Here is a 19,166-nt window from a genome sequence, read left to right as displayed (position 1 = left end):
TGTTACTCCAATTCTATATATACCGTTCTCGTTTCTCCTTGGAATATGGTATTGTGATTCATATAAGTTGCTTTCTGTTGTATGGAAGATGAATTAACCATAGTAGTGCTTAGCAGAAGCAGTTTTCACGGACGCAAAAGAAAAATCGAAGATATCGCTGAAGTTGAGGAAGATAATGCGTAGAAATGGAAGAGGAGTTGTATTAGGAATCATGTGTTCAAAAGGAAAAGATGTTCATGGACAGAGGCCACCTGTGTGTTTTTTTTATGCTTGACTGTTAAATGAGTGTGATGTAAATGGTCTTGACTGTTGATCAAGCTGATGTATGATCATAAAATAAAGGATGGAATGAATTTGACCATCCTGAATCTTATCATCGTTATGTTGTAAGGGGAATTGGAATCAGAACATCCAGATGATAGCTTGTATGGATCCAGGGAAAGTGGGGTTTTCATGTGCGGAGAGAACTATAATGATGGTTCTGACAGGAACCTCTAGAAAAACCCAGGAAATATCCTATAATCGTGAGCTTGCATTTATCTTCCTAGAGCAGGAACCCACAGGGAGAAGTAACAAGTTTAATTGGAAAAGTAAGGCCAAATGCAAGTATAGGTGCTGGATCATTGACCCACAAAATAAGCTGGAATATGTTGCTGCAAAAATAGCACTCAAGAAGGAATAATGACCAGCATGGAACCCTCCGTTTGTAGTTCAACTGGCAGCTACAAAGGGAAGGCAATCAGTTCTTAAAAGTAATGAGCTAAAGTTCTTGGCTTTGAGATTTTTTGAGCTGGAAGAACTCTAGGAGGGCCAAACACACTTAATAGTAGATAGTGCTTTGATGATATTTTCCAGTGGGCAGCCATCACCTATAGGCAGTTGAGAAAGGGAACCATTGGTGAAGAGAAACTGAACGAGGAGATTTTTGATGCCTGTAGATCAAATTTCATCGAGTCTGCAATCCTTATCTATTATCAGGTAAAAGAATATATTGTGATCTAATTCAATTAAGAATGTAAGTTCCTATACCGGATGAGAAGCCTTTTTAAAACTTCATATTTTGGAGATCAGCGTGATAGCCATTTGGATGACATTGCCTATAAGACTTGTGAACTGCAGTTTTTGCAAGGCAGATTTTCCATCCATTTTGTTTCCTTTCATAAGATTTTGAGCAGCCTGAACCAGATATATATTTAAATCTTGATGATCTAGTCCTTTTTTCTTTTCTCCCTAACTGCATGAAACTAGCTCATAGTCCAGTTGCGCTTGTGCCTCCTATGACCAGTTAGTTCCTTGTCCTAATTTGAGTGTGTTGCCAAGGTAAATGGTGAATTTGCCTAACCCCTTCTAGATGGATAATATTAAATAGGACAATCCATAGTAAACATGCCTATTTTCAGGGAAGAAGCATGAGCATTCTTCATAAGTGACGGGATCAATTGAGAATGACTCTTAAGAGAGATTGAACCAACTTTACTTGGTCACCCTTGAAAGTATTAAAATTCTCGATCTGAATGAAGAGAAAAAGGATTTATATATGCAATATCATTTCTCAAATATATGCACTTGTTAGATATACATCTGTTCTGTTTTATATATAAAAGTTCAGGTGTTTCTTGATTAGGGAAGTAGAACAAATTCATTTTGAGAGAAGGACAAGTGAAATTAAATGATCAGAAGCTTTTTGATATGATGAGTTATTACGAATTTCTTTATCTGTTTTAATGTCTCTGGTATCTACTCTTGTACCTGTTACTAAGCCTGTCTCTGGTATCTACTCTTGTATCTGTTTTAATGAACAAATTCTTTTTTTGCTGTGATTTTCCACTGTCATGTCACATCAACCATTAATTTGTCATCCTGGCAACTTGGATTTAATGTTATGACCAAAGAGAACTTTTTCTATAATTTACATCTATGTTACCATTGGTTTTCATTTCTGTTATTTTTGCACTGACCTCAAACTTTAAATGTTCCAAATGGATGAATAATGAATTGGTACCTCCTCTTTCAATTCTTTGGCATAATGTGATGCATTGATATGCTTATGCTGATGTGTGTGTGATTCATGTGGTGCCTCTGGCATCATCCATATCAAATTCATGTGGATGAAATCAGGAGTTTGACCTTCACTATATAGAAGGATGAAATCGAAATTGCAAGTTATTGGCGACATGGCACTTTGTAGTTTGTACAACTGCTGGTTAGGGACATGCATTCTTAGGGGGAGAGTTGAAGTCTCTGATTTCTCTCTTTCAACTAACACATCACTAGCCAGATAAAACAGATACGTTTCCTACAAGGGACTTCTTAGTTGGTGTGTGTAGTCATCTGCATGGTTGGCTATGTGGCTCTCTCTTGGTTTATCAGCTAATCTTATGTTGATTTGTGGTGCACATAGAAGTTCCTTTTCTTTTCCTATCTTGATGTGGTGCTATATTTTCCAGTGAAATGAATGCCTATATAACAAATATTCAAAGGTGGTTGTGACTTCTCTTGTCTCTTGTCTTCTCTGAAAACTACATTGTGTATGTTACATTCGACAGCTGTGCTATAATTTTGCTCATGTTCTTCCTTGAAAAATATCCTGTATATACCACTTATGTTCTTTGACTAGAACTCTTTGATCTGCATCACTTGTTTTGTTATGTCAAAAGTATCTACTTATGGTCCAACCAAAGTCTTGGTAAGTGGGGCAGTTTGCAGAAATATGGGTTGGTGGGTGACAAAGATGCCCTTTGGATCAAAAGAGGATTTATTTAGGGAAAATTGTCAAGAAAATCTGAGAGTATATAGATGGTGAAAATGTATCTTCCTTGTATTTTCTGTTATTCTATTTGTAGTTTACAATGACAAAAAAAGAAAAAAAAAATTAAAGACTACTTGTGGGGAGGATAGCAGAAAGAAAAATTAGGCACTGCCTGAAAGGATGGATATCTATGGCTGTGGGTTATTTTGCATTCAAAAGTCAAAACTAGATTTTTTTTATTTTTTTTGGATTTATACAGAGAGGTGAAGAAGGAAGAAAATCTGAGCTGTTGTTCAACTGTGGAACACCAACAACATGCAATCAATGATGTTGCTTTGTATATATCCAAAGTGGAGTGTAAGAAGAAGAAGAAAGAAAGGTGAGGGGTGCAAATGGATTGAATTTATCATCTGATCTACACAAATAATATTCTCAACTCTGTCTGTCCATTGCTAGCACATTAAATTCTCTTTTTTGATTGATTTCCATTAAAGTTTTCAGTGTCCCTAATCTTCCAGACTGCATCTCATTTTACACAACAATCTGTGTTATACATAAATCTCTCTTCTTTATATAGCTTAAGAAATATATGTCTTTTTTCATTGCATCCATGAATTATATTATTGTAAGGATTTCTTGAATGCATCAATTCTCCTTTCAGCTATTTCTACAAATCTAATCTGAGCACGAATATGAAGAGCAGTGCTCGTTTCATGAATCCTGCATCACAGTATTAAGACCAAACACAGATAAGAGAGTTGCTATTGTGGAAAACCTTTCTGACTCCTGCAGAAGCAAACACAAAGGTCCCATTTACATTGAAGAGACATGCTAACAATCTTAGCTCATCCTGCCCTTCTTGTTCTTGGTGGCAGTGGTGGTGGTAGTGGTGGTGGCCGCGGCGCCGCCGCCGTAGAAGTCGAGGAGGACGGTGCTGCTGCACTTGGGGCACCTGAGGTCGGCGGCCGAGAGCATGACGTACATGAGGCAGCGCGGGCAGCCGGCGAGCACCATGGACGGCGCCGCCGTGGGGCTGACCGGGGACCTCAGCCCCAGCTCAGCCTCCGAGGACAAGCACGAGCTCGGGGACGACAACGATGAGGACGAAGCGTACCCCTGAGGAGAGGCCTCGTCGCGGCCGCTGGCGGTCGGCAGCAGCGAGAGGTTCAGCTTCAGGTCCACCTTCTCGCTTCTCCGGCTGCAGCTCATCCTTCCTCCTCCCTCTGAATCCACAACCAAGCGGAAATGCTCCACATCCAAGAAGAACGCCAGCCTTAATATAGAGGGAAATGGAAGGCGTCAATGGCTTCTATTAAATACAAAGCTACAGGTACTCCATTTCTTCTACCTCCATCCTTCCTTCCTTCCTTCCTTCCTTCTTCATGCAACAACAACGTGCAGAGTTGACTCATGCATTTTTCTCACGAAAAGGAACGGAAAAAAGAAGACTTCCCTTCGAGTCACGCAATCATAACAAGAAACCCTCTCTCTCTCTCTCTCTCTCTCTCTCTCTCTGTTTGTGAGCGTGGGATGTGGTCTTCTTTGTTGTGTAGAGCATGCATCACTCGATCAATCAATGAGCTATGCACACCAACAAATGGGTCTTTGCTTCCAATTTAATGTAGCGCTAAAAGTCGTGCAGCTTTGCTCGATTTGTCCTCTCTTATCGATGAAGTGACGAGCATTCATTAGTGTCACTTTGTGTGGACTTTGGTGCATGCAAAGCCAAGTCAATCTCTCTCTGTCTCTCTGAGCACTAATTAATGTCACTCGGTGTGGACTTTGGTGCATGCAAAGCCAGGTCATTCTCTCTCTCTCTCTCTCTCTCTCTCTCTCTCTCTCTCTCTCTCTCTCTCTCTCTTGGTATCACAAATAAAGCCATGAGTTGAATTACCAAGTGCAACTAGGACACAAAGGTTGACCTTGTTCATTTGCATAGATAGGCCTATGAGCTATATATCAAAAGTCTCATTCCATGTGATCAATTAATTATGATAAGTGCATGGGGGTGAGTTAGTCATTTAAATGAGGCATTAGTACTTAGTCCCCAAACAAAACAAAAAACAAAAAAAAAGGAAAACTAAGGTTAGCACATCCATTATGAGGCCAAACTTTTTTAATGTCACCCATCATGATTCATCAACTTAGGACAGAAATTAAAGATGACCCCCCCCAAGTCATCCTCATTACTCAAGCACTTGTTGAGTTGATGATGGAAATGGTAAAATAGTGGGTATTTATGTAGTTGGTGATATTGGGGAAAACCCACCATGTGCTATCCATTATGTCTCCACAAGACTTAAGGAAATTAATTAGAGGATTAATGGTGGAAGGGAATAAAAAACATGCAAGGCATTAATTGGAGGTGTAACTTAATTTGGGGGTAGAGAAGGAGTAGTGGTGGAAGGACATATAGAATGTGAATGTCATTGATTGTAGATGGCTCATCAAGGGGTAGTGAGCCAAAGATATTAATGTGAGGGGAAGGGAAAACTTCCAAGGCATTGATTGACCTCAATCTTTCTTTTTCTTGATGAACTTTGAGGCATTAATTGAGTGGATTGCATTGTTGCATGGTTCCAAGATGCAAAGCATTGAAAAAGTTCATCACGAGTCCAGATCTATTTGGCTTTGCCTTGAACTAATGGAAGAAGGTCATCTTTTCCCCCATGAAGGCAACACACCTCATGACAACTTGTAAACATGCATGCAAATACATGGAAATTTGAGGGAGTCACTGAGAGGGCTAAACATGGCATTAACTAAATGGGTTCATCCTAGGCAGCTTTTAAAAGCATTAGATATGGATTCAAACAAAAGCAAAAGATATTTGGATGTCATCATAATCCAAAAGCTTTAGCTAAGTAACTACCTTTATCTTTTAGTTTTATGACTTGTGGTTGTGGAACTAGTTTTCAATAATTTCTCCTGTTCATCAATAATCTGGTCATATTAGTTACTATATAGGTTAGTAATTGTTAGATTTGATCTTCTGATAATGATGGTGAATAAAATTAAGAATATTAGATAGTTACAGTTTTTCCTTGTCAAAAACAAAAACCATAAATCACAATTTGCTAGACATTCATATTCAACAAACAGATTCTTATGGTATCATACAAACCAAATTAAATTCATTGTGGAAGACCAAAAGAAATCACAAAACACAGTTTGCTGGACATCAGCATTCAACAGATATGTTCTTTAGGCAACAAAGATATCCAATCCAGGTATGCCAAGAAAATTATCATCTCCTTCATCTGCTGTTGTTTTGTTGCCACAGAGCTCCAAGGGTTTTCATTTTGCACTATACATACCATTTACATAGTCTTTGCTGCATTTTAATGTCATATTATCAGCACCATCATCCAGGTATATGCAGCTCAATAATTTGCAAATTTAACCTCCTTTACATGACTTACATGGATCTATCACTCATAAAATGCTATGTAGGAAATAATTCAAACTTCCATTTCAAAGTTATTCTCAGCTAATTACAAACCCAGAAAGGCTCTTGAGAATGTTACAGATAGCCTGTGTTCCTGCATAACTGCATCGAGTAGACAACACTTGGATCCTGTAATGAAAATTGAGGATCCTGTATCAAGAGATGTTTGATGCAAATTGCAGTGCCCTCTTACGGAAATTGAAGAATTGTTCATTTTGCGATTCTTTTCACATCAAAAGTACCAAGATTGTCAAGAAAGTTTAACAGAAAGAATCTCGATTCTTGAGCAGTCTACTGCCACAGTTCCTCCAATGGGATTCCACGTTCACAAGCAACTTCTCGGAACTGTGTCGTCTTCCGGACAGCAGCAACTGTTGCTCTCGCATTGTTAAGGGCATTTTTGCTTCCTAGTTGCTTCCCCAGAGCATTCTCTACACCAGCCATCTCCAACACAATTCTAACAGCTCCACCAGTGATGACACTGGTACCAGGTGAAGCAGGCCGCAGCATGACCTTTGCTGCTCCATAATCCCCATCAGATCTATGGCACTGAATGATGAAAAGAACCAGAATGAAAAAGAAAGATCTATGACGAGAGGCCAAACAGCCAGATGACAGGATATAAGAAGCAAGAAATCATAGTAAGAAGTAAAGTGAAGTTAACATTAATCCTGACTCTTCAAGTTTTGAGTAATCTGGTCCTTTAAAGAAATCTTGTCCTCGTACTAGAAACAAGTTTGCACATTCACCAATTTCATCCACAGGTTCAAATGCAATAAATAAACAATTACCATGCATAATATATGTTCTATATGTTAGATAATTCAACAATAACAATAATAAAACGTCCAAATTATTTGGGGTTGGCTATATGGATCTTTTGCCGTCATTGAAATCTGTAAAAAACTATATCTTCAGTTAAGTTCAGATTACTTAAATCTTTATTTATAGTTTCTATTAAAGTCTTTTAGGTCTTCCTCTGTCTCTTCTCGTTCCATTAACATTAATTATTTCATACTATCGCATCGGATGTCTCATATGCACATGCCCATATCATCTTAAATGATTTTCTCTCTTTTTATCCTTTATCGAAGCAATACTTAGTTGTTTACAAATAAAAATATTTAGAAACATCAAATGCATCATATGTGCTAGATAATTACCTACATTAAATAATTAGAAAAATAAAATGCATTCACTTGCCACAAAAGCAAAACAAGCGGTTACACAACATTGAAGATTTAATTTTATAAGATTATTCTAATTGAGTATTGAGCAGTTGAGAAAAAACATATTCAAAAAACTTGTGTTATCGAGATGAGAATGTTGAGATGGATGTGTAGAGTTACTAAGAAAGATAAGAAAAGAAATATTTTTATTTGTGAACAACTAGGTATCGTTTCAATAAAGAATAAAATGAATAAAAATCATTTAAGATGGTATAGGCATGTGATGAGGAGATCTCCAGATGCAATAGTCAGAAAAAGTAAAATAATTAATGTTAGTGGTACGATGAGTGATAGAGGAAGACCTAAAAAAATTTTAATAGAAACTATAAATAAATATTTAAGTACTATGAGCTTAACTAAAGATATGATTTTTTACATATCTTAGTGGCAACAAAAGATCCATTTAGTAAAAACCTCAAATAGTCAGATTTACGGTCTTGTTGTTATTGTTATTATATTCTAACCGAATGAAAAGTTCGGAGATGTTCATCCATAGAATCTACGCTACTTTATCAACTTCTGAAGTGGCAAATAGTAAAGAAAAGCTATTAATAACTTATCACTATGGAAGCATGGGCACAGCACCCCAGACGGATGATTCCAGCTATTAGTTAAAGCAAAAATAAATGCAACTGATAAAAAAAATGACGACAACAATCACAACAAGCCATAATGTGCCAACTGCAAATGATAAAAAATCCGTCTGTCATATGATGTCTAATTAGTGAAGATATACGGATAAAAGTAGCATCAGTTTTGCCAGCATAGAATGCAATGTTAAGTTAGGATTGGGGCATCTCACATTTTGGGTTTCACATCAAGTTCTTTTATGGTAGCTACACAGATGAAACAAAATAGGAATTCATCATATTCATGCTTGTCGGGTCTCAACTCCAACAGTTAGTTACTGGCTGCTTGAAATTCTTGTATATTGTTTTTTGCTACCCAAGCCATGTAGGACAGAAGTTGTTAATGTGCATGATGATCGTAAGACATAATGACAGCATATAACACCACATATCAAGCACCTTCTTCTTTGGATAGAAGAGAGAGAGATAGAGAGAGAGAGAGAGAAGAATTATAAAAAAGAGAATATTGATAACTAGAAGTGTGATCAAGTTGTGATGCCTCATAGGATAACAAAATGATTTCATTACGAACTATCTTTCTAACTCACGCATGTTCACAAGTGAAGTGGGACTAATAGCCACTACCTCATCCTCTTAGCCAACACTTACTGATCTTTATTAACCACGGTCTTTTAAGGCAGGGGTTGTGTGCCGGCTTCTCTTGCTGGGAGTGGGGGAGGGGTGAGCACCCAGTCAATTCTCCTGGTTTGGCTGGAACCCTTCTTACAAGGGTTGACCAGCCTTTTTTGAGTAGGAGTGCCACTCAAGTGGCATAAACTATGTTCCCATCTTATCAGCTTTAGACTCAATTTGAAGGCTTCATCTTATTAAGAAAGATCATGCTGAAACCTTCTATTCCGAGTAAAATTGAGCTCTGCTGTCATATCAACTGGTGTCTGCTCATCATCCTATCAGGAGCATAGATGGACATAACAATAATGAGGCTGTTGCGTCATAGAAAGTACTGAATGGACATCAAGAACTACAGTGTACCACCAAAGTGTTGTGGTGCCCATTAAGGATCAGGGCTGACAATTTTGACTGTTAGACCTAGCTTTTGTAAGCCTGAGCTCTGCTGTCATATCAACTGGTGTCTGATCATCATCCTATCAGGAGCATAGATGGACATAACAATAATGAGGCCGTTGCGTCATAAAAAGTACTGAATGGACATCAAGAACTACAGTGTACCACCAAAGTGTTGTGCCCATTAAGGATCAGGGCTGACAATTTTGACTGATAGACCTAGCTTTTGTAAGCCTTTTAGGCCGAGTCTTGGACTGGGGAGGATGCCTTTGGATCTATGTTGGTGAATAAAGATCTTTGGAACAATGTCCACGCAAATGAAAATCCTTAATTGTTCCCTTTCTTTATGACATTCACCTATGTTTTTACTAGGCTATTGATGAAAGCATATAACTTTTATCAAAACTCATGAGCTTGAATCTTAATTGATTTTACTATATGGCTAAATCATTATCCAAAAGAGATGCAAGAAATCTCATCACTCAAATGTGCTAAAGCAAAACGGACTCATTAGGAGGTCCAAACTACAATAGGATTCTGGCATTATGTTAAACTAGTGTGAATAAAGAAGTTAATTTAGGACCATAGTAACTTAGAATATAGAAACACTTTATGGGGAAAGAATAAGAATATCAATGATTAGAAAGAAATAGAAATAAAATAGAATGGACAAAAAAACCCAAAACTTCAAATAGTCATATTATTTATCTCATGCCCAACATTATCGAAATTTATAGCATGCAAAAGTCATTCAAAATGGAATAATAAAAAATATGCAACAGAAGCAAAAAATCATTTTCACGAGACATATTGAGATATGTCTATAGCTTTTGTAACATATATGAGATTAAGTATTGTAACATTGACATTAGCGGCGTGATACCTAAGCATCAGTCATCGCATTTTATTTTCCTCAAGATTGCTCTCGTTCCAGTCCCAAAATCATCAGATGCAACATAAAGACATGATACTAACACTCAAATATCGAACACATCTTGGCATTGACACCAAGTGCGATTTCACCATACTGACATAAAGAGTTGGCTTTAGATGTAACTTCTATGATTCCTCCAAACAGATCAACTATAACAACAAACAATTTCTTTTGAAATAAACATAACAAGCAATTTGAAGCAAACATTGTAACAAGAAATCATGAATCAAAATCCTAACTTTGCAGTAGTAATTCACCTGTGAGGGAAGGTCAAGTACTTGGTTACGGGCACCGACACGATGTTTCTCAGGTCGTTCACGGCGGACTTGGCGATGGCATCGACCACCTCCTTGGCCTTCCCGACCCCAACGACAACCTGCACCTTCTTGTCCCCGACCACCACGATGGCCCGAAAGGGGAGATTCTTTCCTCCCATGACGACGACCTCGGTGACCCTTCTCACCTGGACGACTCGCTCCTCGAACCCGTCATTGGGCCTGTCCCGCTTCTTCCGGCCGAGGAGGCCGCAGGCCTTCTTGACTTTGGCTTCCATGACGTAGACGTCGTTGCCGAGCACGGACTCACCGCTGTTCGCGGGGCCATAGATCTCCTCATGGGCGGCGGCGACCTCCTCCTCGGACTCATGGGGCAGCTCGTCGAAGGCGGGCTGGGGGACATATCCCTCCGGAGGAGCCGGGGGGTCGAAGACGATGTCTGCGTTGGGGTTGACGTTGTCGAAGAAGGAGGTGTCGAAGTCGGCCGACCAAGTTGGGGAGGATTTGGTGCGGGACGGGGGGGGGCATGGAGGGGTTTGAGGAGGAGGCTGCTGCGATGGGAAGGGGGGCGAAGGGAGAAGTAGGAGAGGGCGGCGGCGATGGCCGCTGCAGAAGAGGCCATCGTGTGCTGTGAAGTCGGGCGTCGGAATGTTTTGGAAAGCAGAGAGACTGTCTTATCTCAATGCCTCATTTTAAACCCACAATTTCTTTAAATATATTTTTTAGAAAGGTTTTTAATTAATTTCTAAAGGAATATTTTTTAATTATCTCAAAAATTATTTATTTATTTTTATAATAAATTGATTATAATGGATAAAATACTCACGAATTTTACTTAAATCTATAAATTGCCTAACTATCCAAATCCAAATATTTGGATTTCATACTGCCTAATCTATAAATCAGGCAATATTTGGAATCCATAAATATGAAATCCAAATTGCCTAATCTATAAATTGTCACTCACATCTCTCAAAGCTTAAAAGCACTAATCTGACTCTTCAGATTGATGAGCTTATGAAGAAAACCTGTGGGTGGCTGCTACAATAATTTATCTTAATAAAGATGTAATCTGCTCATTTTGGCTTTTGATCTCTATTTGGACATCCATTGATATGGCATTTCCAGATCTAATATTTGAAGAATCTGAAGCATCTTGGAACCAATAATCTAATTATCATAGGCCAAGAGATACACACATACTGGTGGAAAATAACACCTCACAACACCTGTTTTAGATTTGATGCCCTTCTCATCTGTGGTATGCATTCAGTCCATTTGTATCTCCTTACATCTCAACATATCAGAGATGGCATAACTGAGGAAGAAGAAGAAGAAGAAGAAGAGGAGAGGAAGAAGAGAGAAACAAGTCTCATATACAAAGAGAGGAACCACCACCGAGTCTACAAGATCTTTCTATGGGAAGTAGTCCTCGGTCCTGCCTTTGAAGCCAATCTGGCCGAAGGTGAGGCAAAGGAACAGCCCCAGGTGCCATGTGACCATCCACAGCCTGCAGCATCATCCCAGACAACTCGATCAGAGCAAGAAGATGAGCCATGAATCTAACCTAGTCGTCCTCGGGAAGGAACCAGTTCTTACCAGAACTGCGATGTGAGAGCTGGGCCTGTCGGCCAGTGAGCCAGCTCAGTGCCGATGCTCTCGAAGAAGAGCCCCGTCAAGCTCTTCCCACCGATCGCCGGAATGCTCGACGGCGCGAGCCACCCGATCAAACCGAACCCGATCACGTTGAGGTCGGTGCGCAGCCAATTCCTCTCGAAGCTTCACCCACAGCCATGCAGAAGGACAAATCACACGTAAACATCCATCTGCAGTCCTCAAAGGTGGGGATAGTGTGATCCTTACCAGGTGAACCTTCCACCCGAAGCGAGCTTCAGCTTCAGAGGGTTCCTTGCGGCCCCCCGAGTCCCGATGAAACCTGTTGAATCCATGGTTAGATCTATCCAAGATAGCGAAAGGCCATGAGCAGTGGTTGTACCGGAGGCAAGGGAAGGCTTTGACGAAGGGCGTGCGAGGGAGAGAGGAGATCCCAAGCCTGCAACACAGGAGGTCGCTGCCATGGCTGCGAGTGGCCTTCGTTGCAGGTCGCTTGGTCCTTCCCAGCTATTAAAGAAGTAAGATGTGTGTGCATGTGGAGGCGAGGAAGAAGGAGATATGGAGAGAAGTGCATTTTTCTGTGATGTGGATCACTTCTCATGGATGCTGTGGATTCACCGCAAGCTGGGTGGCGAATGGGATTATGGCAACTGGCTATATGGATAAGATGTGCTCCATAGTTTGTCTCCCTCCTTGCGCTTGGATATCTCACCCTGCTAAATTGCTGGGTCCCCTTGGCTCATCCAATGTGTGTTCAGGATGATTGATGACCACCATTTCAGCTGTCTAAGTGAGTTCGAGAACCATATTGGAGAAGATGACTATGGTGTGATTCGACGACTATGGTGAGAAGATGCATGACGAAGAAGCTCATTCCTTCACCATCTACAGAAAGATATACTAGCATCTGCTGGTTTCTTCATGTCGATGGAAAGAAAGAAGAGGATGTTCAGCAACAAGGAGAGGACTAATCATATAACTAAGAACAACAAACAATAATGTCCTGACAATCTGAGAGTAATATAGAGATCAAAAATCTAATATCGTTAATATTAATTTTGATATCTCTTCCAGCTAAAACATATTTTAATTTTATCTTAGACGACTCTCTATCAATATTTATATATATATATGTATATATATATATATATATGTATATATATATATATATATATATATGTATATATATATATATATATATATATGTATATATATATTGAGTAACATCAAATTTTTTCTATCATTCATCCAATTATGATTCGACATATAACAGAAAAATTAGTAATTAGGATGAAAAAGATAAGATCGTAGATTGTAAAATATTTTACAATCTAGGCTCAATATAAAATATCAAAGAAATATTTTACCTATATTATAAAATTTTAATTAAATTAATTATAAAAAAATATTATACCATAGTAATTAAGGTCAATTACTATTTACTTAAAATTCTCACTTTCCGTTTTGAGATTGACTAGAGAGATCACGTCAAAAACCTTCGATCTCGATTTTTGTACAAGTTTATATATATATATATATATATATATATATATATATATATATATATATTTGTAATAGTCTATGAATTTAGGGGAATAATTGAGGAAATTAATATATATATATACATGTATAGATATGTATATGTATACGGTGGCATACAGAGAGGTACTTGCGGTCGCACACGTCTCCGACCCAAACCCAACCCTGCTGCGCTTTATTTCGATCATTCGCCTTAGCTTCGGCCCTTCGGTGGAGAGAAAAGATGGCGATGACCGTCGAAGGTAATTGATTCGATCTCTCCTCCTCCTCCTCCACGTCGTTGCAAAAATTCCAGGGTTTCGTAGTTTGATCCGTTTGTATGCTTTGTTCTAGAATTTATGGACTGGAATCGATTGTCATTGGAACGATTAGGGTTTCTCTTTTATGGTGATCTTAGGGATCGGTAGGGGTATTGTGAGGTCGAAAGATTGGATTTTGGAGCGCCTTTCTGTTGCTTGGTTTCCTTTTGTGCTGATCTTGGGATTAATGTGTATTTCGTTGGTTATATGTATAATCGCTCCACATTAATCCCGTAAAATTGCCTCTTTTTCCCTCCCTTCTTTGTTGGTGAAACTTCAACCGCCATAATCCGATACGTTCTTGATTATTTTGGTCAAATATGGATTCTGATTACCGAAATTCTTTCATAGTTGCAGTGGAAATCTAGGATTCTGAGCTGCTTCTGAGTTCAATCATGTTTGGGACTTTGATTGGGAATTCTTGTCAGCATATTCCGTGATTTTCCAATCTTATTTTGGGTATCTTATTCTCAAAGGTTGATGATCTAATGGACATCATCACTTGTTATGTTGATTTGTCTTACTTCGACCTTTTTCATGTTTTTGTTTGTTGTCATGGGCGAGGCTTTCACACTAAAGGAGAAAACTCCTTAATGTGCTCTACTTAAATTGAATTAGTGAAATAGTTTAAGATGAACTCCTTGAATGTTATCATTGTTTTCTGGTGATGGATTCTTCTGAATTGTGAATTGTGAATGTTATCATTGTTGACATTGGTGGACAAAGATATGGGTGCTTACAAGCTTTGTGTGCAACTGCAATGGCTTTATGTAAGCTGATTACAGAAAGAAATTATTCCCTCCTAACCAACCATAAGATTGATAGATGTTACAAAGATATCTTTGGTTGACTTAGTTACAAAAACTAATAAGTTTACCTTGTAGACAATATTTAGGGCCTTGACAGTCTATACATTGAATGGTTGGACAATGAAGCGGAACCAAGCAAAATGATGTTATTGCATGGGGAAATTTTGGACAGACAGTGGAAAAGTATGTTCTAGGCAGCTTTGGACTTGCAACTAAAATAGGACTTCCACAGCAATGGGCACCCTAAAGAATAAGTGGAACTATAGTAAAATTATCTAATGTGATAAATAACTCTAATGGCTAATTTATCTCAATATTGGCCCAGGTGGCTGTGAGTTTTAACATGGCCCAACTGGTTATGGTCTCTGCCACTAGTATCTTGTGCTCTGTCAGAACAGTAAGCAAGGCACAAACAAGAGCTTAAATTTGCAATAAATGTCAAGGAGGAGGATAATATCACCAAATTATCTGTAATTGAACATGATATTTTGAGAGGGAAAATCTGAAAATGCTGTATTGTCTGTCGACCAGAGCCAGCAAAATCCATGTTTAATTTGCATGTGAACCTTGATTGATAACTAAGGGCATAGACAGCTCTGCAGTTGTTTATGTTCAGATTCCTGGATAATCCTTTATTTGTGTTGGAAAGAGTGATAACTCATGTCCAATGACTCTGTTGAAAGTTTATTACTTTTCAGTGCATTATTACATAAGTATTCAAATTCTCAATTAGGAACATTTGTATATCATGCACAAGCTCCAATCTGCTATACTATAGTTACCTGTCTGGTTTCTTTCTTTTCTATTATTTGTGTTATCTGGTCTAATTCTTGTATTGTTTTCCTCCTCTGTTCATGCTGCCTTGGCTGATCATTTGACACGGATTGTCTGCTTCAGTGTAAGCTCAAGATTCTGATACCATGAATTTTTCTTGTTAACCGTGTGACAAGTACTATTTACCTCACTCTTGTTAAATGCAGGCTTGCTGGCCTTGCTTTTATGTTCTCGGCTAGCATCTTATTGCAAATTCTGGTATAGTTTCCTTCTCCAACTATGTTTAAATTTTGAGCAACATGGCCTGTTGATTTCTGAAATTTCAATTGCTTGACTTCTATGTGGTTAACTTTCACTTAGCATTGAAAACTTCAATCTGTTCTGTGTTTCTTTTTTTTTTCTTGAAGTATTAAACTTTATTCCAGACTAATTTGTTATGATAGAGTCTGTAGCAGTCTAACCCTTTTGATAGAGATATTAGTTAATTTCCTTAAATAACATTAAAATTACTTTGCAGGCCCCGCTCATTTTAATATTCTGAGAATGCCCAAGAAAGCTTAGATTCGTTTATCTTCGAAATTTGATTATATGAGCCAATCTGTAGCCAATTGATTGTTTATCTGTTACAGGCTTTGTTGATTACTTGACCATCTCTGCTGCGGCATATTCTGGTTTAGTTTTCTAAAACCAATGTTTCTGTGGATGTTTTTTATGTTGCAGGCATGCGCTTTATACAACAATTGGTGGCCTATGTTATCAGGTGAAAGATAAACACATTGCTTGGTTTGGTTGTTTGGATGGTTGTGTTGATAAAATGTTATTGGTTGATTTGCAGCACTCATGTATGTGGTATTGCCGATGCCATGTCTGTTCTTTGGAGATGGTTCAACACGTTTCCTGACTAGCAGGGAAGGAGGGGGGTTAGTTTACTTTGATCTCATCGTTTCAACATTATTTTCGGAATTTCTGAGCTATAAAAAGCTTGCATTTCTTTTATCTTGATCAAGCAATTGAGCTCATCAATCTGGATAGCACGATGATATCTTTTTTCTTGCTCTCTCACTTTGGCTCATGTATTTGGAAAGAAGGGGGACGGGATACTTAGCCCACTCCAGGGTCAATTTCACTTTGGCACATCAGGCTTCTCTCCTAATAAGTCCATTCATAAAATCACAGGAGTCTTGGTTAGGTCAACTTATTAGAAATTTGGTTTTACCATTTTTAGCAGCTCAATCCTATCTAGTTGTGGCACCACTTCAACCCGAATTTTAGCTGCATTTTTCTTTATGGAAAGCAATTGTTTCAGTATAGATTGAGTCTTTAGAATTACATGATATAAGCTAAGCCAGTGACCATGACTAATCAAAGAAGACCACAGGGTTTGTAGTAAGCACTTGCAAATTTGCTCATGGCTTTTGTCAATTTCCAATGTTTCCATGTTCCATCCAGTTACAGTTTAACTAGCAACTACAATATCAGCAGACTTTCAAACTCTGAACTGTTCATATAATTCACAAACTTTACTGGTTGTATTAGTGAGATATCTCCATTTTTTTTTTTCATTTCATTTCTTTTCATGTTGGGTTATCTTGACATTGCCTCTCTTCTTCTGCAGCTGGATTAATGCTGCTAAGTTCTTGACTGGGGCATCAGCTGTGGGGAGCATCGCAATTCCAGCAATCCTGAGGCATGCCCACCTAATTGAGACAGGAGCCATGTTAATAGAATTCACATCTTTCTTCATCCTTGTTTGCACTGTTCTTTGTTTCCATCGTGTTAGTCTTGATGAAGACTTCTAAATCTGTACTTGAGTCCAATGACAGAAAAACACTAGAACCATGTTCCATGTATCAGTGACTCAGGTCGACAATGTACCCAATTTTTAGCAGCCAGAGAGCCTGTTCAAAACTTCATCATCAAATTATCATGGTGATTGCATCAACTAAGCTACAAGTTTTATGCATGTTTCAGCAGAGAAAATGGCAAGTGATGATACTTATGGTTTGTAGTCTGGTGGTGTGCTTGTGTTATAGGTTCATCATCCATCTAAGATCCTCCCAATGAACAGCAGTGTTCCATCCCACTGCTCTATTCATTGTTCATGGAACATGTTTTAGGTTTGAAATAGATTGAGTATATTTTGACCTAGGCATCTCTTGTGATGAACCCGCAAACCATTCTTTGATACATGAAAGGATAAGGATGCCATAAATTTACATTTGGCATTGTCCATCAAATGATAGTAGCTTTTGGTCAACACATGATGATTCAGACTAATCAAGTTTTGTCCAGTAGGACATGGTCCAAATTTCCCAAGTATTTCATCCTCTAATGCCTTAATGTTGTTCCATCTGAGGATACTGACTGCACATATGATCATGTTTTATCTGCCATAGAAACATAAATAGACCCCATCATGAAACCTCCAGCTGCAGCCACAGATCAATCAACAATTACAATTGACAGAACAACCATAGCAGTTATTATATGCTGAAGATAATGCTAAAGATAGCTTTACAGCAGTCACAAAATTATTAGCAGGGCAGTTACCCAAAAGCTCATCTGTGATATTAAGCAAATAGGGTTAATATGACACCAGTAAATAACATAATAAAGCTGTTAATGAACCATGAATTAACCTGAGATTGAGCAAGTCAGGACTTTACATAAGCTTGTTGTCAAGAAGTGAAGAAGAATCTTATGTATGATTGGTTTGTTATCACATTTTAAACAAATACATGCATTTTATGTCACGAGCATGAAGGAGTTTCATGACAACAGATAGAAGACATGTATATGGGACAAGGCTTGTTAGGTTACAGCAATAACAATAGTCTCAGAAGCACCTCTTGTTTAACTATCTTGCATCTACAACACATGCAAAATAAAAGACTAGATGTGACATCCATCACCAAAAGCAGAACATGGAGATACACACACTTGAATAACTTGAAAAAACATGCCAACTGAAGGGTACAATTTATAGAACAATAGAAAATAAAAAGAAGTTGTAAAGTCCGAACTACTTAAACAATAAAAGGAAATGGTTCTATTGTTTCCAATGAATGCAATATCATTGATAGAACTCCAGCAAAATACAAAAAGAGGTAAAAAATTAAAGCTCAGACTAGAGACCTTGATACTTCTTGATCCATGAGACCACCAGTAGAAACATGGCTATGAAGGTACAGATGATATGACTTCTTAAAGAGACCCAGTTTTGCATGTCAGATAATAGAAAATCACATACTGAAGCATTCTGTATCATCTGTGATAACAAATGAAGAGTAGTTGGCAACTTACTTGAGGTCTTCAAAGATACATAAACATTTACTTGCATATTTATCATGGCTCTTGTACTATTGGAGCCAAAAGTTACCAAGGTAAATGTCTTTTTTTTCTTGATCTGATAAATGAAGAAAAAACTTAAGACTTACACTGATATCTTTGCTCATGCGGTTGTCTTCATGTCATAAAAAATTCACAATTAAACCCAAAGAAAGTTAGTGCTTGAAAAGGAGAGTATTTGTGATTTCCAAGTATTCAAAATTTTGATCCAAATTGAACAGTAGCGATCAGAAAACCATATAACACTGTCAAGCTTTTGGTATGGTACTTCAGCTAAACAATTTAACCTATTCTGAGCATTGTTGACAGCTTTTAGTTATTTAAACATATGAACATCATGTGTGTGCATGAGCAGCTACAAACAATATATTTAATGCCTACACTGGTTATCTTAATAACCTTATAAAATATATATAGATTGTAGACACTTAATGACTAACCTGCAAGTAGTTGAAGAAATTGCTGCAGTCAAAAGGTCAGGTAAGAATATGGC

At 38.1% G+C, this 19,166-nt stretch overlaps 3 protein-coding genes and 1 pseudogene across 4 annotated transcripts; 1 reads left to right on the top strand and 3 right to left on the bottom strand.

Annotated features, from left to right (window-relative positions):
* Positions 1–3,430: 3,430 nt before the first annotated feature.
* LOC103988273 (protein GL2-INTERACTING REPRESSOR 1) lies at positions 3,431–4,243 on the bottom strand. The gene has a single exon (XM_009406822.3). It carries the CDS (start codon positions 3,956–3,958, stop codon positions 3,590–3,592), a length of 369 nt encoding a protein of 122 aa, XP_009405097.2. The 5' UTR covers positions 3,959–4,243; the 3' UTR covers positions 3,431–3,589.
* A 2,240-nt stretch (positions 4,244–6,483) lies between these two features.
* Positions 6,484–11,314, bottom strand: LOC135639966 (small ribosomal subunit protein uS5c-like; annotated as a pseudogene).
* Positions 11,315–11,444: 130 nt separating this feature from the next.
* LOC103987173 (photosystem I subunit O) lies at positions 11,445–12,463 on the bottom strand. Its single transcript, XM_009405396.3, has 4 exons — positions 12,287–12,463; positions 12,154–12,226; positions 11,890–12,069; positions 11,445–11,800 (listed from the first exon to the last, which is right to left on the bottom strand). The coding sequence occupies exons 1-4, from the start codon at positions 12,366–12,368 to the stop codon at positions 11,707–11,709; spliced, it is 429 nt and encodes a 142-aa protein (XP_009403671.3). The 5' UTR covers positions 12,369–12,463; the 3' UTR covers positions 11,445–11,706.
* Positions 12,464–13,570: 1,107 nt separating this feature from the next.
* Positions 13,571–17,238, top strand: LOC135641564 (vacuolar protein sorting-associated protein 55 homolog). 2 transcript variants are annotated; one of them, XM_065157008.1, is made up of 5 exons: positions 13,571–13,685; positions 15,532–15,583; positions 16,046–16,085; positions 16,161–16,245; positions 16,941–17,238. In XM_065157008.1, exons 2-5 carry the CDS (start codon positions 15,551–15,553, stop codon positions 17,122–17,124), a joined length of 342 nt encoding a protein of 113 aa, XP_065013080.1. In that variant the 5' UTR covers positions 13,571–13,685; positions 15,532–15,550; the 3' UTR covers positions 17,125–17,238. The 2 variants fall into 2 exon arrangements, with proteins under 2 accessions (XP_065013080.1, XP_065013079.1); XM_065157007.1 differs by lacking the exon at positions 13,571–13,685 and adding an exon at positions 13,717–15,449.
* Positions 17,239–19,166: the final 1,928 nt, after the last annotated feature.

Source organism: Musa acuminata, chromosome BXJ3-6, assembly GCF_036884655.1.
Source record: "Musa acuminata AAA Group cultivar baxijiao chromosome BXJ3-6, Cavendish_Baxijiao_AAA, whole genome shotgun sequence".
In the NCBI taxonomy this organism is placed as follows: Eukaryota; Viridiplantae; Streptophyta; class Magnoliopsida; order Zingiberales; family Musaceae; genus Musa; species Musa acuminata.
The sequence above is the reverse complement of the archived record's forward strand: the minus strand, read 5'-3'. Positions and strand labels throughout refer to the sequence as shown.

Coding starts and splice junctions, on each gene's coding strand:
- LOC103987173 (XM_009405396.3), bottom strand. CDS start 12,368: ATGGCAGCGACCTCCTGTGTTGCAGGCTTGGGATCTCCTCTCTCCCTC. Junction 12,227..12,286: donor AAAGCCTTCCCTTGCCTCCG/GTACAACCACTG, acceptor TGGATTCAACAG/GTTTCATCGGGACTCGGGGG. Junction 11,801..11,889: donor GCTCTCACATCGCAGTTCTG/GTAAGAACTGGT, acceptor ATGATGCTGCAG/GCTGTGGATGGTCACATGGC.
- LOC135641564 (XM_065157008.1), top strand. CDS start 15,551: ATGTTCTCGGCTAGCATCTTATTGCAAATTCTG. Junction 15,584..16,045: donor GCATCTTATTGCAAATTCTG/GTATAGTTTCCT, acceptor TTTATGTTGCAG/GCATGCGCTTTATACAACAA. Junction 16,246..16,940: donor ACTAGCAGGGAAGGAGGGGG/GTTAGTTTACTT, acceptor CTTCTTCTGCAG/CTGGATTAATGCTGCTAAGT.
- LOC103988273 (XM_009406822.3), bottom strand. CDS start 3,958: ATGAGCTGCAGCCGGAGAAGCGAGAAGGTGGACCTGAAGCTGAACCTC.